The 26678-nt window shown below is 35.2% G+C and overlaps 1 protein-coding gene across 1 annotated transcript in view; it reads right to left on the bottom strand.

Annotated features, from left to right (window-relative positions):
- Nucleotides 1-2655: 2655 nt before the first annotated feature.
- Nucleotides 2656-26678, bottom strand: part of LOC114250018 (Formin homology 2 domain containing) — a 95237-nt gene continuing 71214 nt past the window's right edge. The window contains 27 exon segments of the mRNA XM_089739775.1: nucleotides 2656-4054; nucleotides 6776-6830; nucleotides 7144-7259; nucleotides 8066-8205; nucleotides 8953-9142; nucleotides 13056-13067; nucleotides 14787-14901; nucleotides 14904-14991; nucleotides 15544-15647; nucleotides 15650-15756; nucleotides 15758-15826; nucleotides 16096-16288; nucleotides 16291-16300; nucleotides 16766-16975; nucleotides 17613-17697; nucleotides 17699-17785; nucleotides 17787-17887; nucleotides 17889-17965; nucleotides 17968-17997; nucleotides 18000-18062; nucleotides 18065-18130; nucleotides 18630-18920; nucleotides 19063-19485; nucleotides 19712-19812; nucleotides 20680-21161; nucleotides 21785-21970; nucleotides 23844-23901. Coding sequence (XP_089595901.1) covers nucleotides 4027-4054; nucleotides 6776-6830; nucleotides 7144-7259; nucleotides 8066-8205; nucleotides 8953-9142; nucleotides 13056-13067; nucleotides 14787-14901; nucleotides 14904-14991; nucleotides 15544-15647; nucleotides 15650-15756; nucleotides 15758-15826; nucleotides 16096-16288; nucleotides 16291-16300; nucleotides 16766-16975; nucleotides 17613-17697; nucleotides 17699-17785; nucleotides 17787-17887; nucleotides 17889-17965; nucleotides 17968-17997; nucleotides 18000-18062; nucleotides 18065-18130; nucleotides 18630-18920; nucleotides 19063-19485; nucleotides 19712-19812; nucleotides 20680-21161; nucleotides 21785-21970; nucleotides 23844-23901 — 3487 coding nt within the window. The 3' untranslated portion in view covers nucleotides 2656-4026.

Raw genomic sequence — 26678 nt, 5'->3', positions numbered from 1 at the left:
CATTTTTGCTTCAATTCAGGTGTTTTGTATATGTTAACGGAAATGTATGTAATCCGTCATTGTATACAATTCCTAGGAAATGTATGTAATTCCTAAAATCGCACGGAAATGTGTGAAATAAATTATATTATACTTACACATTACACATTTCCTAGGAAATCTATACATTTCCTAAATAGCAATCGGAAATGTAAAACATTTAAGATATTGGTGGGTACGCGGGGACAGCGGGACGAGTCTTGCACTACGGTCACTTGCCAACTTGCAATCCACTGGAACCGGCCAGGGATTTAAGAAGTGCCTTTGCAAGAAAAACTGTGCTACATCAAGATGTCTGTGTTTTAAAAATAAAGTATTATGTACTTCCAAATGCCATTCGAGCTTACCCTGCAAAAATAAATAGCTATATGGACTGACAAAGTATTATAATATAAAGATTTACTTTTATACTTTGACATTTATAATTACTTAATTATCAGACTGATTACTTGCCAAATGAAAATTTGATTTTATAAGAATAAATATAAGTTGATTTTGTGATACGTTAAAAGTTAATAGATAGTTGATTTTAGAAGTTTTAATTAGTAAGATAATATGAATATATTATTATTATTTTACGGTATGACTGTTACCCGATTGTCTCAATAAGTGTTATATTAAAAAATATTATTAACAACGTGTTTTATTACAGAAAGCATTTACTTTATACATTTCCTAATACGGTATTGGAATTATATACAATTCCGAGGAAATTTATACATTTCCTAGGATATCTATGCATTAAATAGTTTTTCAAACAATATTTTATACATTTCCTAAATAGTATCGGAATTGTACACATTTCCTAGGATTTGTATACAATTCCTTGATTTCATACATTTCCGGTAACATATACCTAATGTTTTGCTTCGAATAGAAGTGACGTTACGTCGTCTATGATGCTTTGATAATCGTTTTGATGATATCTTGAAATTTCCAGAATATTCTCGATATAACTAGAACATTCGAGAATTTTCATATGGGAGCATTGCGAGCCTTCGTGTTTCGGTATCCTTTTTTGCTATTTAAAAATGCTTTGTTAAACCTTACACTCGTACCGGCATAACAATATTTAATATTAAATAATAATAATAATAATGACTTTACGCCTAAGCCTGAAGAAATACTAAATCTAGCAAACAAAACAACTCCAGAAACTGTTATTAACGCTGTAAGAAGTTGGGCTACATTTTTGTTTAAAGTATTTTATTAATGCACAATAGAATTCAGTGCATTTTGAAAACGTAGTGCTACTATCATTTGTCGTTTTGTCGTCAGATCTCTCTTCATTCTCACAGCTCGCCCACCTACCCAGTTGAAACGGAAAAGTTCACGAGCAATACAACTATCCTAAAAAAACTACGAGATTTAGAATTCTCAAAAAAAAGCGATCTTGGGATCGATTGTATTCTAAGCCTGAATTATCAACCCTATCAAAAAACTATTGTCCCCATATGAAACCTGATTCACCCCAAAGCCTAGGTGAATCGGGTCAAGCTAGTTTTTTCAGTTTTTGTGTAGGTATATATAGTATGCATGTATGTAGAAAATTGTAATGAACTATATATAATACTGCATCTTATATAAAAATTTAAGCCTCCGGAACCATTTTAATCTTAATTTTATTGGTATTACCCTAAGAAAACCCATTGAAAATTTCTGTTGGATTTGGAAAGGGTTCCCGATTCTTCCCAATCTACGCTATTTCAAATGAAAATTTCAACAAGAAACAAAATGTTCTTTTGGTCTATTTTATCTGTCGAATTAAAATGAAGGGAACAAAAATCACTTAGTCATCTATTGAGTTTGTGAATCATTTGATGAAAAATGAGTTTTATTGATTTATTATAAATTATTTATTTTATAGCAGCTATTTCAGCTTCAGTTTGAAATATATTATGGCTTCACGAAAGAAATAGGCTGGATGATGGTATCTGCGGTTGCAAGATCACAATTAGATGTTACTTACGTACCAGTAAATTGATGTACCTATGTAGAACCGATACGTAAGTATCTTAAAGAAGTGTCAGAAGACTACTTTAAATCTCTTATCGTGGCGACCGCTAACTACACATTTGACCCAGGCAACGGGGCAAAGCAAAGTCGCCGCCGCCCAAAACCCCAGATCCACCCTCGGTGCTTTTAGGCTTTTCAAGCATCGGTCACCGTCCTCGCCGAACTCGTCAAGTCCGATGAAGAGTCTGACGTGCGAACTAACCCACAGACACAACCCCACTAATTTTATCGCCAGATCTTTTCAGTGGCTCGCGATTCCATTCGGTGGTAGATTCAGCGAAGCACTACTCTTGCTAGGGCTAGTGTTAGCAAATCTCTTAGGTTGAGCCCGTGAGCTGAGCTACCGGTCCGCGTGAAGTTGGAATAAGCCCTTAGGCTAGCAACGATTAGGTAGGGGAAAAACAAATAAAATATCTATTTATTAACTGACTTATTTTTAGGCTTTGTACATAACAATATTTTAAAAACATCTTAAGGATATTTTACAAAAAAAAATTAAAACTTTGTTGTGGAAAAATTGATAGCTTATCTTAATATTTAAATTTGACTAGCGGATAAACTTACTTAAGAAAAGTAAATTAAAATAAAAAATAAAAACAATTTTAGTTTAATAATTGCATTTTAATTTAACAATACGTGCCAAATTGCCTTCATATAATGTTTATAAATGTTAGACAATAAAATACAACAGGTAAAGCCCCCGATTTCACTAGATTTGCCATACTCGGAAGTTTCTATTATTTTTCTCTATAAGTAAATGTAAAGTAGTAGTTTATATGATGCATGTATAGAAATACAACAAACTATAGTTTATTTAAAAAAGGTACAATTTTCTACGTTATTAAAAAAAACGTTACATTTAAAAATAAAGGAACCTGGACAATTATTATATGACAAAGGTTTTGCCTTTTTCAGGTACTGTCGTCATTCTATTTACATTTTTAGTGTAATTGTGTTGTGCACTGTTACATTCTACTAGCGTAACGCTTGTAGGAACTAAGCAATTGATTGGAATTGATATAGAAAACACGACTTTGCATTAACTTATGTCAATCCCATACAATTGTGTGCTTTCTACGTTAGTAAAATGTAATTTTTATGGGGAATATGTAGATAAGGTTTGGATATATTGAGTCTATTATAGTCCAGATACGGTATGAATGATAAATAGCTATCGCAAAAATAGGCAATAATGACATTACTTAGATGACATTTTTTTAACAAAATTGGTGACTTTACCTAAGGTTAACTTAAGATTCTTCGTTAATTTCGAGACCATAATACTCGTACATTAGGTAAACATCTACACAGTAAGGCAAACATCTACACAGAACAGTAATAAAAACTGTAAAGTAATGTTATGTATTAATTTAAAATTTTCACATTTTCTTTGGGAAAGCTTAATTAATTCGTTAAAAGAGGGAATTCTAAATATACTAATATATTAAGGGAATTCTAGTTTATTACTCATTACACGTGTGAAAATGCCGTTGTTCTACAAGTATAAATTAGATACATTTTCATAGCAAAATTCTTTCTCGTTTCATGTAGAATAATAATGAAGGAGCCAGCTCGGCGTATGAGATTCTTCACAACATACGGACGTACTCAGATTTGTTTTGACACACACATCTGTATGTATAAAAAAGTTATATAAGAACGAAACTAAATATAAATTTTCGTTAACACTACCTTGCGGATGATTTGTGTCGTAAACACAGTAAAACTATAGAACTAACATAAAGTAAATCAAAATAACATGTGATCAAAAAACTGATAGTAAAGACGCTAATCAGGTTGTTAGCGGTATCAAGTCATTTACCTTGTTTGTTGTTAACAAAATTATAAAGTTACGATACTTTAATAATATTAAGTTCTTCGTTCTTCAAGTAGCACGAGTACGTCCCTGTTTGATTCTTAAATAAATAATAATTTACAAGTAGGTTAAACTAAAGACAATTTTCTTGTTGACTATCTCTGCTGGATCTCGGCAGTTGATCTAAAACAATATATAAATTACATTTCATTAGAAATACGCATAATTTGTTTACTTATAACATGTTTATTGTACGTAGGTATTCGGCTTAATGTCAGAACGGCGGGGCGCCTTATCTAAATCGGCTTTCATTTTCATCAAAGCTATGTATACAAAATAATTTCGCTATTCTTGTTTACGTCAAGGTTGTCAGAAGATAAAGCAACTTAACCAATTTATTATTATTGAAATTGATTTAAAGAGCAGTTCGTGGCGTTGCTCGATTCTAGAATACGAGCTTATTTCTGCCGTGAAAGCAGTAATGCGTTTCGGTTTGAAGGGTGGGGCAGCCGTTGTAACTATACTAGAGACCTTAGAACTTGTATCTCAAGGTGGGTGGCGCATTTACGTTGTGGGTGTCTATGGGCTCCAGTAACCACTTAACACCAGGTGGACTGTGAGCTCGTCCACCCATCTAAGCAATAAAAAATAAAAAAGAGCACTGGATTTTTACAATCTTTTATTTAATAGTATAGGTTAAGTCAAGTATATGTATCGTGACCTAAAGGATAAGATGGCCGGTGCATTCGTATCGAGCGATGCGAGTGAGCCGGTGTTCGAATCCCGCAGCCGGGTACCATTTTAGGCAGTAAATACGTATTTGACAAAAATAACGAATGACTTCCACAGTGAATGGTGAATAAGATCGTGTAATAAAATCAAACCCGCAAACATTATAATTTGCGTAATTATTGGTGGTAGGGTGTCATGTGACCACGCACGTTTACATATTTTCTGCCTTGAAGCAGTAATGCATTTCGGTTTGAAGGGTCGGACAGCCATTATATTGTAAAAATTTAGGGTTATAAAACTCATGTCTCAAGATCGGCAGTAGCGTTGATGTTTCTCAGCTCTTCTACCCTATTTAGCAATAAAAAAATTTATTTACTAAAAATTATCGAAAATCGACCATAATTACATACACCCTAAAATCTAGATTCGTTGTAGATATGTTTTGACTTGCTATCTACATTCTGCTTGTAAAAGTAGAAGAAGAAAACTCTTCTAATTTATTTGTTCTTAACAGAAAAGTACCTACGCAATAGCCACTGAGAGAAAAAGAAAAAAGTACAGAACTGTTTTGCCTATTATTGATGTATGATATTATATTGTCTTGTTGTAGATTACAAACACAAAATCGACCACAGAACGATAAAATAACATCTCACGTAAAATAAATAAATCAACCTAAAAAAATACTCGAAGTGAATAAATTATTTCTGATGCGAATCTGTAATGCGTTCCACTTTGAAGGGCGGGAGGTAATCATACGTTACAATTGTGACTTTGATCTCATTTCTTCAGTTGGGCGAGGGCATTAACTTTTCTATGTCTATGAGCTCCAGTGCCCACGTTAAACCGGGTGAGCTGTGTGAGTAAGTTCGGCCCAATTCAATTAAAAAAAAAACTGTTCACGTTTGTGTATTCACACCCGACACACACACACTTGTCATTCAGAGTTTGGCGTTTGATGTACCCAACAGTGATAAATGCTGACGTATTGGCAGCAATCATATATATTTTACTATTGCTGAGAAACCTTCGTGGTAACAATGAAGTAAGTTAGTAAAATGCGCTTGTTTCGTCTATGAAGCAGCACATGTTGTAAATTGCCTGGGGCTCACGTCTGGAATGATTAATGACAATCACTATCTTTACAAGGCGATGTCCTAAAGGTATTCAGAACCATTTGTATAATTTTAAATATTAATATTGTTTCACGACTGCCTCTCCGTCGTCGCTGCGCCAGCGTGGAATATACTTTATAAAGCTTTTGCTGAGCGGAATGAAGCGACCTATTTTCGTTCGTAAACTATTTCTATACCAAAATCGATGGTATAGTTTGGGCGCGGAAACATAACGTACAGACAGTTACTTTCGTATTATAATATTAGTATCGATTACGGCCAAAGTCTGAATTTTCGATTGATTTTCGATATTTGATTTCCCAAACTAAAATACCTTTGCCTTCAGACAGTTGAGTTTTTTTTAAATGTTCTACATTTTCAGACGTTCTCACGGTTCACCGGTGTAAAGGTTACAGTAGTTATAGACACTACAATGTAAAACGTACCACTTGTTTGAGACAAGAAATCGAAGACCCAGTAACTATTATAATCAATAACGACGGCTCCAATCATTATACCGGAACACTAATTACGTCGCTACGGAAGTAGATAGGTATGAGTTGTCTTGCCCGTGCGAGCTCACAGTACACCTTAAGAACAGTAACTTTAGAGTAATTTTCGACTACGTTCATTTTGTTCAATCGATAATGATGAAAAGGCTGAATTAAAATATTCAACATCGAATGCTTAATATAAAGTGAAATATTTTTTTACCGCTTGGGAGTGCGGCGCTGGCTCCAGGCCTTTTTAATTTTCGGTATATTATAATTTTTATCTTTTTAACTGTTTTCTGTTACCACAATAATAATTATATACACAAGTATTAAAAAGGTCAGACTCAGAGTTTGCTTAGACGTTTGTTCTTAGGACTCTTTCTGGTCCTTGTTGGAACCGGTGGTAGAATTTATTATTTATTGCAATAACAATGTTTACTCACATTCCAATTGAAATGAATTATTCTGAATTTGAAGCAAGCCGTTGCATAAAACCCTTATAAATTAATAATTTATGTTTCTGTTATTTTTATATATTAAAGGAGATGTGTAATACGACTTACCCTGGACTACTTTCTCTTCTGGGCCAGGACTGATGTCCGTCCAGAGTTCTGTTCCCTGGTAAGAAAATTAAAACAAACAAAAAATAAAACCGTATACATGTGATTCAATCGCCAAATAATAAAAAAATGGCTTTCGTTGTAGATCTTCTAATTTGAATGATCAAGTTGTGTTCTCTAATTTTAAAATTGTCTAAAGAAAATTGAAGAACTTGAATTAAAGAATGGACAAAACATTTATTTTAATACAGATTAATATCAAATTGTTACACGTTACTTGTTAATATATACTTTAATTATTGATCAACTTAAATATGGGTGGCATGTTTTATTATTACAATTGTTATTGAAAATGTTGTAACAGAACTAACAGTTCTTTTTGTCGGACATTCGATTCCTTCTCCGTTCTCTAGGGGCAGTTCGGCGTTTGGATGTGGCGGATCGCACCAAACTCTCAATGATCTCGTCGTCGGCTGACAGATCTCCGCTGAACGAAAAAAAAAAAGTTAGTAAAAATTATAAATGCAATAAATAATGAATTACCGAATATAAACGTAAACTTACGTTGTTTTTACACTGTGGCAATCATCCGTGAACACATATTAAGTTTGTATGTATTTTATTAGATAAATTCATTTTTTTATTGGTTAGATGGGTGGACGAGCTCACAGCCCACCTGGTGTTAAGTGGTTACGGGAGCCCACAGACATCTACAATGTAAATGCGCCACCCACCTTGAGATATAAGTTCTAAGATCTCGGTATAGTTACAACCGCTGCCCTACCTTTCAAACCGAAATACCATACTGCTTCACGGCAGAAATAGGCGGGGCGGTGGTACCTACCCGCGCGGACTCACAAGAGGTCCTACCACCAGTAAAAAATCTGCCTACCGAATATGAACACCGTAATAGTCGCATCGCGTTTTATGAGTACGCCTGTCTTAACTTTTATTATGACGACTTTTAAATTATTTAGACCAATTTAGTTTACAAAAAAGAAGCATCTGTCAATGCTTACATCACTTTATCTTCTATAACCTCAAAACAAATCTGACATTCACATGCACATAAGTTTACAGAGTAATAAGTACAAATGCGCGCGCTTTTATACGTTTCAAATTTGTAATTTATGATTCTGATTCATAAATTACCAGTAGGTTTGTAGATGCGTTGATACGTAAAATTGTACCACGGATTAAACTTTTTTACGATAGAAATATATAAGAATTAAAACAGAAAACCGCTATTGAGTTTATGTTATGTAATTAAATTTATAAAAAGCTAATACTCACTTGACTAGCATTCTGTTAGTGGAGGCCTGTGACTTGCGCCTCCCTTCAGTGAGGCTGTCAGTATCAGGATCTGTCTTCAGGAGTTCCTTTAGGGCGTGATCAGCAGTGTGGTCTCCGTTTTTGTTCGAATAGTTCCCGACCTGAAGCAATACGACTTATATTATATACATATGAATCTGTACTTTTTTTAATTTATTAATCCGTGGTTTTATATATTTTTATGTAAATGTAGTTTGTAACATGGAGTTAAAGCCTCAAAGAGAAGTCGTGGCCTCCAGGATAAGACGCCCGGTGAATCCGTATGATGCGACGGTGCCGGTGTTCGAATTTTTGCAAATGTTCATGACTGAATTCACGATTTCATGACTGGATTCACGTTCACGCATGACACTCGCAAACCGTATGATAAAAATGATAAATTGCAAAATAATAATTTGCGTAATTACTACATACTACTGCTACCTTAAAATCGAGACTTATTACTGCTTCGCACGTAAATAGGCGTCGTGTGGATGCCTACCATTTCGAGTTCACGATAAGTTTCTAATACTGATCCGAATACATTAGTTTTGATGTTGAGTTTTTATTCAAACATATTCAAATTGTTACTTGAATGATTTTTCTAACAATTCCACGACCCAGAAGTAGATTTTTCTCTTGTGTTATGGGTAAGGTAACACAAAAGATAAAAAACTTGTACATCCAGGACTCGAATACAAGATATCGAAAGTACTGATTCCGGTGGCAATCTAACCCGAAACCCGTTATGGAATAGTCCGAGTCATTGACCACAAGATTGCCAATAGGCTCTCAAACGATGATTAACACTGACTGATCATTAAATTCCATCAAGTTACGTATGCTTCGAAAATATGGCAGATTCTTACGTCAATAATCATTTTGCCTCTGGTCTTGTTCCTCTCCCTATGATTGCTCTTTTCCATCTGCTGTTGGACTCTTTCTCTCGTAGTTCGGTACTCTAAAGCGAACTCCGCTATGACTTTTAGGAACTCTGAAGGTTTTGTTTTCGCAATATCCGAAGGTGGAACGCCGAACCGCAGCAATAATTTCCCAAATCTGAAACAAAATTTATTTTCTGATACTGCTTTTTTTTTAAAAGGAATATCGGATTAAATTTGTTTGGGATTTTAAAGACCAGATTAGGTGCGCGTAAAACATGTGTTCTGTGTGCTTAATACGTGTTTTTTAACGTTCTCGATATCGTAAAAGTTAACTCGAATTTGTATGCAGTTGGAACAGCGCCCTAGCGGAAAACGTAGGCAAATGTTCCAAGTCCATACAAAGACTTAACTTTTACGCTATCGAGAACGTTAAGAAACTCGCACTAAGCCACTGAGAATTCCGGGTTTTCACGTAAGAATTGTGTAGTTCGCGAGTGATTAGTTTCGAAGAACTGCTTCAGGCGAGCAAACGAAATCGTCAACCACTATAGGTGTTTTGGAATTCGCGTTCACTTACTCCGGCTCGCCATTACGAATTGATACGACTGGAAGCCGTTCTGGCTCAGTTGATGCAAAATCATAGCTCCTGTGTAATCGATTCGATTCTACATCACCTCCGCACATATTACGCTTGTAGCTTACTTTTGACTAGGCGAGACGAAATCACAAATAATCAACGAACACTAGATTATTTTGTTTAGGTGGCAAAATTTTAATTTTTTTGGAAATAATGGTTGAAATGTAACTAAAGACTATAGCAAAAAACAAAAAAAAAGGGTTTCATAAGAAATACCCTGTAGACAGAAATAAAGCGTATTAAAATTCATTATTGATAAGAAATTCGAATTTAATATTTACGGTTGTATTTTTATTTCAAATTTTATTTATTTTTATTTTAACTGTCATTTCTAAATCCGAGAGTAGTGTGAAGAGATTTATTTATTTCTTCGTTGTATAGTTACAACATTGTTGGTGCTTTCGGTAGTCACTATGAAAATTACGATTTAGAAAGCTATCACGCAAACGTATGAACGTAGAAACTACACGTTCCCTACACGTAATTCTGTGCATGTGTGACTCTAGACTCAAATGCAAATATTATCTCTTCAAAGCTCACTAAAGAAAGCCACAGGACTAGTATTTCAAACGAAAAGTGAAGCTTTGACCGCTACTTAACGATATTTAAATTTCATGAATGAATAAATGTAAGCTGTGTAGTACTTGGGCCGCGTTGTTAATAAATACGACATCCTACTTTATGTATAGCTTCGACTGCGTTTCTCGTGCGTAGTTACTTCGAGTTTAACGTCATTATCGAATGACGAATCTGTTACTACGGCATTCATGAAATTGTTCTCGTAAATTGCAATAACGAATACAAACGATTTTGACGAAGCATGTTGCTGATAACTCTGCTTCTATAATCTGACGAAGCGTGTTGCGGATAATAATATGTTTAAAAAAAGGTTTATTCCATTATTGCGAAAAAATAAAGAGATTATATACAATGTACTCTAACTCTTAGTTCTTAATAACGAATAGTGTGTCCGGTGTTTTGTTTTTCTTTCATAATGTGTTGGAATAGCTTCTGGTTCTTCTTTGATGATCTAAAGATTCCGGAACGTCGCTATAGCTTTTATTCTCGCGCGCGTACTGTTGTTTTACTAACAGTGCATATTGCAAACCCGATAGTAGTTACCTGTCCATCAACAGCCCGACTATTCTGCCAAAGTATCCGACTAGAAAGAAGAAGAAGCAGTCACGGACCTCGTCGTCATAGTGAACTTGACCAGTAATTAATCTATCTATATTTATACTAATATATAAATCTACAGTAGTTTTTACGGATGTTCCGTTATAACTACTGAACCGTGCATCCGATGACTTGAAACTTGGCATCCATGTAGAAAATACATGTGCTTAATGGATAGACTATTTATATGACTGTTGGACTCCCTACACCAGTTGCAGGGGCTTTAATGATGAGAATCATTGTGGGGTGAGATTAATAATGTTAATTTAAATGTCCAGCGAAGCGGACGGGTACAGCTAGTTCACTATATATGTATAAATTAAATTGATAAACTTCTAGAATAATCGAACAAAGCACTTTCCTGTGGTGTGCTCAAAAGTAAGAGAAATTGTAATCAAAAATGATCTAGTTATAGATTATCACAAACAATAATTAGATGCATTCTCCTCTGGTTCAGGCGCTTGTCATATTCCTTAATTCATCTAACGAATACGTAAAAATTCTTTGATTTTTATCCGGTGTGCCATTCTTGTTACCCTAGATAACATAATCATCTTGAAGATTAATTTAGCAGGGCGAATGGAAGCAGTCACCCGTGATTTTATCGCAACGATAAAACCGTTATCCTTTCCTGGTATATAAATTACGTCATCTTTGTTAGATGCAAGCCAATGCCAACGTTTCTCGTTTTTATTAGAATGCTTTCTATGCAAACGCAACCGAGACTGATCTATCGTCTGTAATTAAACAAAACGTTTGGCGATTAGAAAGTGCCGTCACCTTTTCAAGGTTTTACAATTACACATTTTCATTTCGTCCTTTTCAATCGCTAAATAGCTTTGTTCGCTTCTGTTCAGGAATGAAAATGAATCTAGTGTTTAAGGATAACTTTGTGGTTGTAAAGTGATTTAATTCTTTGGACATTTGAGAGGAAAAGATTTCGCATAAGCTAACGCATGAATTCGCTCTCAGAAGCTTGGAATTCATTTCTTGTAGTAACAAATATTCAAACAGCTCTTCTGTGACCGAACATCATTTGGAGTCTGTCAAGATTAAAGACATCGTAATCATTCTGCATCTGATTGTCTTTATATAATCAGTTATTGTGTAGCCAAGAATATTTATTAATTTTTCTCTGAACACATACTTCTGTCCATTTTTAATATTAAACTATATTGCCTGCAGTAAGAACATCACACCGTAACGTTTATGTTTCCATAAATCATAATGACATCTAAATATAACTTATAGTTTAGCTTCTTCTAACTTAATTTATTGAATATTGGAAGCTTCGATTTTTTTAATATTAGAAGGGGATAATAAGGAATATGACAAATGCCTGTAAACTTTGCTGTTAGTTGAAACACATATTGAGAAGTGCTTAAATTTCATTAAAAAACAATACCGTTTTTTTATAAATTTAACTCTATTTATCTTTCGACGATGTCTTGAGATGTCAGGTTCATATAAATTTGATATTTTACATTTCTTCTTTCAGTGAGGCGAAAAGACTTAATTAAATAAATAAGGAAATAAAGGATTTAACATTATCCTAGGCTTATCATAGATCATTATTTTTTATGAATAGACGCGTCTGTCTTGTTAAAACACACACTTTTTTGTTTGAGTGTACTACAATGGTGATCTAATCAAATTAGTACAGTACAAAAATCATGGTCCCTTCTCAACGTAATACTATTTTTAACCAATTGTTGCTTTAATTCTTAGTTACCCTGAATTATATTACTGCAAGCTCTGGATACGATTTTTTGTGGGTGTTAAAAATCAATTTTCAGTTACGATTGTGTATGCTGTCGTGAGTATTTCCGGAACTTATAACGTTAATTTGAATACGTTTATCTATCATTATTAACTTTATCGAAATAGAATCGGCTCGTCGAGAACCTTAATAAGTAATTAGAATTAGTGTTTGATCTCGACATTAATGTTCCTTGGCGCCCTGATAACCTTCAAGCCTGAATGCCGTAATATATCTGCCCCCATTAATACGGGCGTATTTATTCAGATTTCATTCACGCTTTGCTTCTTTGTTTACATTTTATTATGATGACGCAATCAATCGTAGTGAGAGCTTCTGGATCGTGTTGTTTCTTTTTATTTCTGGAACAAAACGTTCATCAATGCTCACGAGGAAAATTTTTAAGGGAATTTTTAATTAATATTTGCATTCATAGAATTTATTTGCTGTTTACTGTCTTACGAAATCGTGGTTCATAAAACAAAGGTAACCTTTTTATAACTAGCCAAAGAAAGCCGGTTAAGCGTTCTCACTCAGACTACTATTCACTGTGAACACAAAGAGATACGTGATTCAAGAACCGAACCCGCGGTCCTTTAAACGACTTGCCATGTCTAAATAATCCGGTTATGAATAATTGTAATGTCTTCTGGGATTAGCTTGATAAAATTATAGAACCACTTAAAATGTATTTATTGATTATTGTAATTATGAATAAGATAACCCAAACATTTTCATAGAAAGAATCTTTGAATTAAACGATATTCAAGTGTAATTGATATTACGATCTTTTATCACTTAGGTTTTTGGTCGGCGGTCACCGCCTAACATTAACTGAGGCTTGAGGTCGTCCCCTCACACATCTACTGCTTATCAAACATCATTCTACTAACACATTCACAACGGTACTTGAGTGGTTTCTTAATTACCTGTATAGCCTTCAACGGATTCTTCTCGAAGATTCATTAATGGTATAATTCGTCAGTTAATATACGGTAGGGTGGAATCTTATCTCCTCTATTTTCTTGATATTAATGAACTCCGTCTCTCTAAGTCTCTCGAGCTCGACAGTTTCTGTGCACATTCGACTGGTAAAGTCTTTGAGCTAAATCGGTTTACGAACGATCGTGAATTGAATTACATTTTAAAATAGAGGAAATTGAATTGTGGCCGATTTGAGACACAGTGTTTGGTACTGGTCGGACGAACAATATGGTAGGTAGGTTCCGAGTGTGAGTTTTAATGTCGCCAATTTCATACAGGACTAACGTCGATAATCTTGGAGTGACAATAGATCGCTCTCTATCTTGGGCTCCACAGCTAACTTCAATTAGTCAAAATTGTTTGTTTGTGCTCCTTCCACAGATTCGGAATTTTTTTTCCCGATTTATAATTTAAGATTTCATTCTTACTATACTGCCTATCGTCCTAGACTGACACCTGATATCTTGAGTTAAACAAACTTGAGTGACTTGAAAATTAGTTTATGCGACTTTGCGTCTTTAACTCATTGTAGAGTTAAAGACGAGTTCGCTTTTGCGATCCTCAGAATATTCAAATATTCATCCTCTGAAATCTGAATTGTTCTGTTTGGTCCCGCTTCGCTTGCTCTTCAGGGCCGTATTGAATTTTGGTCATTCCGTCATATTTCCGGTACGCATATAATGCTGTCGCCACAAAATTTAATATGTAATGATACGTACTTCGAATTACGCTACGATAGCTCTATAGCTCTTAAAATTATCCACTACTGGAATGATTTGTGATTTAGCATTAGTCTCTCACCTCACTTGAAGTCAAAGTATGTTCGATTTTTGTTTTCATCTTGGGCCATGTATGACAAAAATATATGAGAGATTATTTTAAAATCTATTGCTCATTGCTAAAGAATTATGTATGATATATTCCGAGTGAATAGTTATTAACTATTACGACTTCGTATGGAAAAAATATTGAGGAAATAAAGTATTCCTCCTGTGAAAAATACTACACCATTTAGTCCAGAAACATACTATACTAAAATGAAAACTGTCATTCCACAAACTCATTGAAATAGGCTAAAAAAATTGTAAACTTCAAACCTGTAATAAATATTTCGCAAAGGCAATTAGCGCGGCTTTCGCTTGGATTTAATGTGGAGTGTAATGTGTTCGTGTCAAATAACAAATACGCAAAGCAGAAATTAATTTCGAATTTTGTTCAGTTTTATTCAAATTTTTTTCAAACTATTATTTACCTGCTCATAACTCTCTTTTAATGACAGACAGTAATATAATCCTTTGAGCGGCGTCGGTGAGAAATTCATTGATTTTCGTCTTGAATATCTGCGAGCTGTCGTGTTTGGCTACCCTCTTCATGTGTCCCAGGAAGCCTTACAGTCAGACTCTAACTTTTGAAGGTTTACGCTGAGTATATCGAAGTCCACTTTAGAGGCTCGGATTACTGGGCCAACCTGATTAAAATGAAAAATTTTCGAAGTGAAACTTCTAATGTGACTTCCAACAAGGTTGCATTAAACGTTTAACGCTACCATGGAATAGAAAGAGACAGAGCGAGAGTGAATGCGCGGCACTCGAACGCATGTGCGTAGTTATACATGTTACCAGGCCAGCGCGAGCGTTAGCAACGAGTAGATCCAATTCTAATGAAGTATTTAAAAATATATATTTATTTATTTTCTATCAATAAGTAAAAAAAATATAATATAAATGTTGAAGATGTCGCATATCTTATACACACCATTCCCTATTACAAGAGTAATCTGATTTAAGGATGAAGAATGAAGGAAACCACATACTACACATCGAAAAAGAAGTTTCACTTCATTCACGTGCACCAAGTTGCACGTGCAACGTATTTTATTTATTTAGTTTATGTAATCTGCAAATCTGAATTTATTTTATTTTAAATTCAAATTTTGATACATTGTATTGAAAACTTTTACGATACTCAATAATGTACAAATAATACATATTATACATAGAAAATAATCAAGATGGCTTACTTCACTAAAGAAGTCGGTACTATCCGGGAACTTTTCAATGATCATTTCGCAAATATGATAGAGAAGCGGGTGTTTGTGCACAGTGTCTTTCACCTCCATGACCTAGACAAGTACTCCAGTCGAAAGCCTTCACGTGGCTTCATTCAAGAAGTTGCGACTGACCTCAGGGTCGATAGTATCACTTTGAAAGTTTTGTTCACTTTCAACAGTTCTACCTTGCTTCAAGTCCATTAATGGTTCTGCTATCTCTTCTGAAACAATATGAGTTCCGATGGTTGTGAAGCTAATCAATGCGATAACAAAAATGTTGATGAAATTGATGAAGAAAATCAACAATGCAGAAAATGCTTATGAAGCTATAGTAGTAAATTTTTGGGCCCTGGTTAAGCTTCTGATATGGCTGAATATTATGAAAAAGCGGTGCTTTTCACCACACTTGACCCTATGATTGCTTGCGAAAGTATCATATCAAAATCTACATTCTAATGTTATTGATAAAATATCAAAAATAATTTAAGGTTTTTACCTAATAGATACTTACACATTTAGTGCGGTACATTTAAAAAATCTATGGCATGAATTATTCTAATTAGTATACTTAGTAGTAGATGTAGTTTTATAAACAAAAAAAATACCTCTAAGTTATCAAAGTCCAGCTTGAAGACCCAAAGCTTTAGTCGCCGATGACAGCTCATTGATGGACGCTAAGGTAGTAGGAATTGCTCTGCGCTTCCAAGAGGTAAATTGGATTGGCGTACTGTAAAATATAATGATTGTTTAATGAATATACAGTAGAATTTGAGAAGTCCTACCTACCTACTACCTACTTTAAATTAGTCGTTTTTTATTTTTTATTTTCTCTGAATGATAATAGAAAAAATACATATAATTAATATACCGAGAAGTCATTAATGGTATATGACTAATAGTAATTCGAAATTTGTTTACAGGCGAACATTGGTATAAAACATTGGTAAAAAATTGTAGAATATATTCGTTGCAGTAAAGACGAATTCCGATACCAAAATGATTAGGCAAGGTCATTACTTAGTACTGACTAGCGGGGAGGCCTATCTATGTCTCGTCGCACATGTGGCTGTTCTAGATACTTCAATTAATCTCTAAGATATTTCGGAACCATTTTAGGCTTGTTTGTAAAGAGATGTCTCGAAGTAACTTAAATCTGTATCATGCGAGTGTAATAGTGAATTTTTATACATACCTGTGCTTCTTGTATTTTCACTTTCTCCTCTTCAGTAGGCAACATCGTGAGGAGTTTTTCAATTCCCTCTCTACCGATAACTGTGGCATCCATTTTCATGATAGCTGCTTTTATGGTCTGTGGCGTCGGTAATTTCTTCATCGCTATATTTATCGCGTTGGACCTTTTAGCATCTAAGATTAGGTTTCTCTTTGGCTCATTAATTTCTGTAATTTATTTCATTACATTATTCGATTTCTGTTTATTCGTACTTTATTCAAAACAAAACTTTAATATGTGTGGCTTACTCACTTCCTATATAGTCAACGTGGCATCCAAATTCGGACGAGTGGCAGGACGACATGAAGAAAAAAAAATATCACGTGATCATCAATGGATTATTGCTAATAAATATGGTATTAAGATATTTTTTGGACTCGACTGGACTTAGCTTTGGCTTATTGGAATAATATAAAATAAACACAAATGCATAACTTTAAATACAATAATGCAATATGCAGGCTTATATCGGGCGATCTCTTTCAGATAAACATCAATTAGACAAGAAGCAATGTCGAAATCTAAACATGAGACGCATTAGCATTTTCTCGAGGCGCAAAAAACTAAAGTTGAAACCAATCGGAATGAAGAGTTTGAAGTTCAGAAATGATGATAAATATTTGTTTGTTGTTAAGTACTTATACTCTGTGTCAATAAATAATTATTAGAGGTTACGGTGCTCATGAGATAGCCTTGTCCGTATACGGATTATTTTAGTTTCAAGAGTCAAATCTGTCATAAGTGCACTACAAAAAACAAAGTAATATAGTCAACAGCATGCATTCAAATAAAATCAAACTTATTAAACCTTAATTATCAAATCATTGGTTCTCGATTCGAAAAGATGCTCCAGCATTGCTGTGTCCAGATCGATGCTGGGTAAGTCATCCAGATAAAGCGCCTACTTTAGGTCTAACGGTCACAGGTACCGGATTCTCTTGTATTTCCTTCCAAAACAATTTCACTGTTTTCTTGTTCTTTTAATTGTTGAATGTCGGAATTCTTTGATAGTTCCGATGACAATGAGGGCTTAGGCGGTATTGGTACGTTGTTTTTGGGCACGATGGGGAACAGCCCGGGAGAGCGGAGGGGCTCCTATGGGCGGAAACATTCCGGGAGGCGGAGGGGGAGGACCGTTAGCAGCGCTCACAGCCGGATATACATATCATCTTCAGAATCGTGTCTCAGATCCGAAAATCTAGGTCGCAAAGATGAAATTCTCTATTGAGGCACCCTTTTTTTAGTTCTTCCCAGTGATGTCGTTTTCAGATACCTTGATTTCGTGGACTTTCTGAGATTTCTCTATTGTTGGACTTTTGATAACTTCTGAAAAGTTCATATAAAATTTAACGATCAAACTATTGGGCTCACATATAATAAAAAAAAGCTTACATTAATGGACCAGATTTCGACCCACTGGAGTTAAATGCGCTATCTACATTGAGACGTGAGTTTTAAGTCTCAGTTTTATAGTAAACGGCTGTACCACCGTTGAAACTGAAAATCAGTACTGCTTCACAGCAGAATAGGAAATTGATGGTACCTACTCGTCTGGGGTACAAGACGCAGTACCATCAGTAATTACGCAAATTATAGTTTTTTCGAGTTTGATTTTCATTACACGATGCTATGCCTTAACCGTGGAAGTGAATCGTGAACATTTGATCAGTACGTATTTTACTAAAACAATTGGTACCTGCTTGCAGGATTCGAACACCGGTATTGCTCGATACAAATGCATCGGGTGTCTTATCTTTTAGGCCACGACGATTTCAAAGTAAATAAAGTTTTTCAACAAATAATTATTTACATTATTTAATTTTACCTTTAGATTGAGATTTCGCTAATTCCTCTTTGGCTTTAGATACTATCCCAGCCATTTCGGAGACCCTCAAAGGTTTTTCTTCAGTAGTAGGGCTTACGGGGCTAGTCAGACGTTGGGCTAAGTCTTTAATGCTGTGCTCCCTATTGATTATGATGCCCCGGTCGTCTTTGGCTTCGGGAGTACTGTCAAGCTGCTTCTGCCGCATTGCTGCGAGAGCGTCTACAGCACTGACGCTGTGACCGAGTGTACCATTTTGAATTCTTTGTTTCAGCCCCGCGGTATATCTTTTGGTTTCCTGAATCAATGAAATAATTAATCATCTCTCTGTAAAAAAATTATATTAACAAAGACATGAACGACAATGCGATTGAGCTAAGCAAAGGTACAAAAGCAAGTGACGAAGCATAAAATTAGTGTGTTAGCCAAATGAACAAACCGTTCTTTAAAGCATCGGTTTGGTTTAGACTCCTCGTGGTTCTGTTAGCGTATGGTTCTTCGTCATCCAGATGCCCATTGACACCGTTCGAGTAATGATTCCCATTCAAGCTTCCGTTCGAATAATTTTTAATACTTGTGTAAGTTCCATTGCAATTCCCATTAGTAGTCCCATTCGGTGTTGAGTACGTTCCATTGGTGGCACCAAATAGACCATTGTAAATCGTGTTTGAGTTGTTCAACATCTCCTGTTGTTGTATTATATGGTGCGCTTGTCTGGCGTAGCGATCTCTGCGCCTCCTCAGTGCAGCGCTAAGATCTTTGTTTTCCTTATTGTCCATGATGGATGGAAGGAATGACGTGCGTTGGTTATTTGCGATTTTAGTTTCGGGCTCGGGATGAGTGATGACCGGAGGCCTCGCTGTTGTTAGTGAAACGTTAAAAAAATCTCAGAAAACGCAGCAAACAAATGTATATGTGTATGTATAAGGTATGGTATATTAGGTAAAAACAAAAATCGGTATGTCGATTTAGAAACACGATCTTTATTGAACTTTTTATTTGGCATGATTACGTATTCGTTGCCATGCAAAAACTGTTATTGTGAAGCACTCACTCGAAATCTATCAAACGATTCAATTACGAACCTTTTTCTCGCATTTGTTGTTTCTTGGACTTCCTCATCTCGGACGTATTTAAATTAAGACTTCGCCTTCGTACCAACGAGATAACCGATTCATCAAGTTGCCTGAAATTTAACGATTTGAAGATTAGTCACGTAGTGATGTCGTTTTTCTAAGAAGTCAGATGTTATAATTGATCTCATTGTCTTTAATCTTTGAAAGACATTTTTTTCTAAATTGTTCTTTGGTATAACTATTATAGCAGCTACAATAATAGAATTTTTATTTATTTATTTTTTAGGTAGACAAGTGTACGGCCCTCGTGACAGTAAGTAGATACCGTCGCTCGTGGACAGCAGCTATGTCAGGGACACATCGAAATCGCCACCCAATGTCACAACGCCCAACTGATCACACTTATTTTTATCATAGATTAGCTGTACCGTCCGTTTCGCTGTGCATTTAAAATTAACATTATTATTTCTCACCCGCACAAAGATTCTCATCATTAAAGCCCCCGCAACTGGTGTAGGGAGTCCAACACTCATATAAATATTAGCCTATGCATTAAGTACATGTATTTTCTACATAGATACCAAGTTTCAAGTCATGGTTAAGTAGTTATAACGGAACATCCGTAAAAACCACTGTAGATTTATATATAAGTATAGAGTATAGATGTACGTATTGTTGATTCGCTATCACTATTAGAAATTGAACGTTCATTTTGACGCACAGACGGCGTCCAGTCTGTGCGTGGCTCACCCATGTTTGCAAACATTCTCAAACAAATATGAATTACACCGATGGCTGTTACTTAATTTCGTTCCTTTGTACCTACATGTACCGGGCTAAATATATATTATGTATTTTCTACATGGATGCCAAGTTTCAGTCAATCGGATATATATATATATATATATATATCAAGTATAGTATAGTATAGTATATAGATTAGTTAATTATTGTTATTATCAAATAATATTACTAACTGTAGTGCCGTTCCGCTTTCATCGCCATCTTCATACAGCAACACCGCTTCAAAGATTTGCAGCTGCCTCAAAAGGTCCAGGTCCGTACCTTGCTTCGTCATGTACAACTGAATGATATCGTCCATCCCTTGGTCTTGTAGAGCGTCTACTTGATCGTAATACGTGTCTCTGTCCGGAACATTGTTCAAGCATCTGTTTATTAGGGTAGTTGCGTATATAAGCAACTCTGTATCGGAAGCGTCGAAGTCCTGTAGTATTTTCATGATGTTATGCCACGGCTGGTAGCCAGCGGAACCGTCCACTGCGATTATGGCGTCGATCAATAGAAGACAGTTCTTCTCTGTGTATTCGACGAAGACGAGAAGTAACTTGAGAGCGGTTTTCACGACGTGCCTGAATTTGCTCGAGATCAACGAATAGAGCCATTGAATGCACCCCTCGTGACCCATGACGCCGTGCATGCCGTCGACATATAGAAGAATCTGAGAACATAAACTCCGTTAGTTTAGGCAACATAAGAATTTCGTAAATGATTAAAAACATAAAAACGACTTTTTATTGCTTAGGTTGGTGGACGAGCTCACAGTCCACCTGGTGTTAAGTGGTTACTAGGCCTCATAGACGTCTACAACGTAAATGCGCCTCTCACTTGAGATAAGTTCTAAGGTCTCAGTATAGTTACAACGGCTGCCCCACCTTCAACCGAAACGCATTACTGCTTCACGGCAGAAATAAGCAGGGTGGTGGTACCTACCCGCGCGAACTCACAAGAGGTCCTACCACCAGTGACTAAATGTAATTCATTTTTTTTTGTTTTCCTACCTAAGCTGATGGTCTTTAGAGACCATTTCAGCGTAACCTTAACAAGTAGGTGAGCTCACGGGGCTCAAATCTGACGATGTTACTAAGACTAATCCTACCAAGAGCCGTGCTTCGCAGGATCTACCACCGGATCGGAAACACGACCCACTGAGTAGATCCGGCGAGAAATTTAGTGGGCTGTGTCGGTAGTGGGTGTAACTCATCTATATTCATTAATGATATAAAAAAATTAAACTAATAAAAAACGCCATATTTAATTCGATATCATTTCGTTCCGACTCACCTGTCCGAGGGCCCTGAGTATGTAATCCAGATAGTTATGATCAGCCATGTTGCTAACTTGCATCAGACAGTCGAGACCTTTGTTGGCGACAAACTCGTGGACCAGATCCTTGTCCGACTGTAGAATCTGTTTGAGGGAGAACAGAGCTCGCCGAAGCTCACGACCCTGAGAGTGTAGCAAGCGTTCTGTGAAATTTAATGAGCACATTATTTAAACTTATACTTCCTTATCCTGTTAACGTTAGGGGATCAAAAATAATAATAATAATAAATGGAACTCGACAATAAACGTAATATTCGTTTCCACGGTACACGTTACCTAGGTTACATCGTGCTTTCTGTTGCATCTAATTATAATACGTTCGAAAGAGACACAAAATAAGGTTACATCTACATTACTTCGTCATTGTTATAGTAAGCTCATATTTCGCGATCGAGAGCCTAATGAGTCGAAGGGGTCATCGGACAGACGTATCACGTGAATGTCGCCGCCCATCTTAGGAAATCTAGGTCGAATTCACAATTTTATACCGGTCTTCCTACCTACAACGACGGTAGCATTCCTGTTTGGCAACAGAAAGACATAATTATCGTACTTACTGTCGTAATACACTTGCGTCACATAATCTATTTGTTTAAACTTAACACTAATCATACCGACACTTACTAGTACCTATTTCTATCATAGCGGGTAGATACGGTATACGACATGTATTACTGAAATAAGCAAAACAAAAATAATAATAGTTTAAAAAAACTAACAAATACGCTTTTCAGGATATTATAAAATAACCTTCTACTCATATCTGTTCATAAAATATTTATAATACTTATACCATGCACCCCAGTTTTTAGTTGGATTTTCTATAAAAGCGTATTTTGTTAGTTTTTTAAACTATTATTTATTCTTCATTTTTTAGTTGAATTTCAATTTTATCAATTTTTTTTAATTGTTGAATTGTCATCGGTCCTTAATAACTATACCAAATTTCGAGTTAATCCAACGTTTTGAAGGGAGTCAAATCATGTTCAAGATTCCGTTACAAACATACATACGTCTGAAGCTAATAAAGAACAAATAAATTGTATAATAACTGTAGAATAATTGGTAAGAAAAAGTCATGAAGTCAAATGTGCAAAAGCAATAAGATGACACGTGCATTTTCAATGCAAAGGTTCAAGATCATTTGATCCGTTATGGTATGTTTAGTGTTAAAGAAACGTTAACTAGTGTACCTTTACACCAAATACATACATTTGGTACTGTTAAAAACATATTTAATAAACTATATTTGAAGACATGAGTGGATGAAGGGGATATGAAACAATTTGTTAATTTTGAGAAACGGGTAACAACTTTTGTTAGTTGTACTTTTTGTTCGTAGATAACTCCTTCATCGCATGTAATTTCTAAAAATAACCTTTAAACCCGGAGTTTTAAGGTCTAATATGGCTAATAGACACATAGCACCTTCATTCAATGTAAAAACTCAAAAATCTTAAAATTGTACTTAATGTACTTATACCACTTATGTCTTCATTTATTTGAAACCGCTTTATAAAAACACATTAATATGTCAAGCGCTATCGACTATTTGTAACTTATTAGTTTTCATATAGGTAATGTAAGTATTAAGAGCTTGCATCGCTTGGTTATGTTTTTGAAAATTCTTAATCTGTACTTGTTTGATTTAAATAAAATCATATTAATAATTATTTATTAATATGATTTTATTCTTATAATATATTGTATTATTATATTATTATATATTATATTATTCTTATAATATATTGTATTATTATATTATTATATATTATATTATTCTTATAATATATTATAATTCTTATGAATTAAAGCCGTGAAAGTATAAATTTGAAAACTAAAAATTATTGGTGCTTGAGCTTATACATGTACAACAGAATCGACTACCCGTCTATGTAATCAATAAATAAATAAAAAATATATAAGGAATAAGACAAGACTCAAGACATTCAAGGCTTATGTAATGAAGACAAACAGTTTACAAACAGTTAACAAAGAACAGTTTTTGATTGCTTACCATAATGGAATGTACGCGCACAGACAGCTGGGTGCGAAGAACCAGTGCATTTTTGCGACTGAAAACAAAAAAAACGAATTTGTTAATTCAAAACTGTAATCAATTAATGTTTTTTGATTGAACAAGAATATTTCGGGGTCCTCGATTATGATTTAAAAATGAGGGTCCGATCCACGGCGCTAAAGAATAACGAGAGACCGCATCCGACTCACTTATCTAAAATTTCAACAGGATCTTGGAAATCTTCTTTATCTGAAATTCTTGAGGATCCATATCGGGTACAGCGAAGTCTTCATAGTCCACGATTCCAGAGTCGATCGAGGGTTGTCTCAACACTTGGATATTTTTCGGACACGGTTGCATGTGTTCACCGCTGCCGACATAGACGCATCGTGTGAAGATTCCAGTCCCATCCAATCTCGATTCATTTTCCCCTCTGTATATGCACAGGCTGTTCTTTATGTTTCACTTGTGTTGTTTCTTTTCTTCTTTTTATTTTTATATTTAACTTTAGCTCTTTCTTGACATTTTTTTATAATTATTTAAATTAATAATTGTTACCAGTTTGATCTGAATTTATAGTGGTGCACAATTTGTGATTAATCTTAATAAATCTCTCTATTAACAAAGACAACAACAAAAATAGGAATGAATTCGTCCCAGTAGGTATTCCTAAAACCTACCAACCAAAGAATTTCTTCAACTTTACAATAACAACAACAACATTACAACAGGAGGAGAGACACAGTAGTTATAATAACACAATCAAATTTACAATATTCAGTATTCAACAAAACTGTATTAATTAAAATAACGTATGTGACTAAAATGGCATATTTGATTTTCTTGAACTACGAGAAATTCACTTAAACTTGGAAAATGTGCTTATTCATGTCACTTGAAATTATAGTACATAATAATATTATGTCCAGCAAGGCAAGCCGCCTGATCACCATCGCCGACTACTCCCAACTGTGCTCTCAATCGCCCCGAACACATTTTGATAATAATCACCTAATTTTGGCGTCTACGCACAATCTACAAACGTCTACAAAAACTTCAAAAAAAACCTAGATAACGTATTATAGGCCTTTGATGTTGATTTAGTACATTGCATTTTAGATATATAAACAACCTGTATCTTAAATGCTCACGGTGTAAGTTCATTGTTTAATCGGAGTGCCATTTTTTACTGGTGTTCGACTTCATCGCGATTGTATGTATGTGCACAAAAAAATAATTATATTACGTCGAACACTCACAATTCGCGATACGTAACAAACGTGCTTTCTATTCATCGTCTTCGATTTATAAATACCGATGTTTTTCATAAAACGCTTATGAATACATCAAAAAAGAGATATCGGAACCATGGAATTAGGTGGTTTACCCATTTTCGAATGTTACCGTAACCCAAATAAATCCGAACATGTGTCGAATCCGGTGCTGCTCTATTTTCGAACCGTTGGAAAATGGTACGACGACCTTTGAGGCCGTGCGGTCGACGACGGACGAGCCCTAGCGACCCAGATGAGACAAAGGACGAATGTAATTTGTACAAAAGACACATATAATTGTAGACAAAAGTATATTGTACGAAATAATGGACAGATTACTTGTCTATTGTGATCGCTAATAGCCCACTGAGTTTCTTGCCGGATCTTCTTAATGGGTCGCGATTTCGATCCGGTGGTAGATTTTGCGAAGCACTGCTCTTGCTAGGGCTAGTGTTAGCAAATTCTCTCAAGTTTAGCTCCTGAGCTCATCTACCCGCTCGGACGTAACTCCAGCGAATAGGTAGAGGAAAAAAAGGATCGCCAATCGGCAAATCGGCGTTTACTGGTAGTAGGGCATTTTGAAAGACCGCACGGGTTGGTACTACGATTATGTCTACTTCTATCTTGAAGGTTAGTAGCTGAAGCTTTTATACAATACAATTGAGACTCCGACCTCACGTATCCACTTTACACCAGATAGACACTCAGCTTGTTAATCTATCTTGACACATTTCGTGAAAACGAAATAATAAATATAATTTAAACTCTAACTCTAATAATACGACTAATAACTCTTGTTTCCATTAATAATAATAAAGACATTTAATGTCCATTTATTTAAGGGTGAGGGAATAAAAAAAGCTATTTGATTCTGTGTAAATGTAATGTAATAGAAAATAAATCGTCGTTGGAGCAACGATATACCTAAATGATTGCTCAATATTGCTGTAACAAACTACACGAACGACAATTGTAAGCGAATCGTCGGGTCATTATTTGATTTATAAAATTGAGAGGATGCAGGAAGTGTCAGAGCGCATCATAACAAATTGAGGGGGAAGTGCCGCGTATTAATCTCGACAATTCATTCACAATACCTTTTTGCTGTCCGATGATGGATTGGCTTTTTATTCTTTTAAGCTTTTTATTGCACTACATGGCGCATGGTTGTGTGTAAAGATACAATGCAAATAGTTAAAGGGAGTACCTATGTATTACGAAAATCGTGTATCGCGATGTGTGGCTTCGGTTACAAGTCGGGGTCAGAGTCTTTTGTTTACATATTATATTGCATCCTTGCTTTGAGTGTTTATAGTCCTGTTTGTGTTTCTGGGTGCTGTTATAATAACGTAAATAAATAAATAATAGATTTGTCTTTATATAAATATATTTCTTCTGTGCGAGTGGTTGTCCTCCTAAACGGCTGAACCGATTTTAATGAAATTTTCTGTGTACCTTGAGGTTTATTCGAGAATGGTCTAGATTTACAAATAAGCCCGTAAGATGGCGCTGCAGTCGGTATCTAGGCTATTTATATTTCCTAGAAATAATTTATATG

Source organism: Bombyx mandarina, chromosome 01, assembly GCF_030267445.1.
Source record: "Bombyx mandarina strain Sakado chromosome 01, ASM3026744v2".
Classification (NCBI taxonomy): Eukaryota; Metazoa; Arthropoda; class Insecta; order Lepidoptera; family Bombycidae; genus Bombyx; species Bombyx mandarina.
The sequence above is the reverse complement of the archived record's forward strand: the minus strand, read 5'-3'. Positions and strand labels throughout refer to the sequence as shown.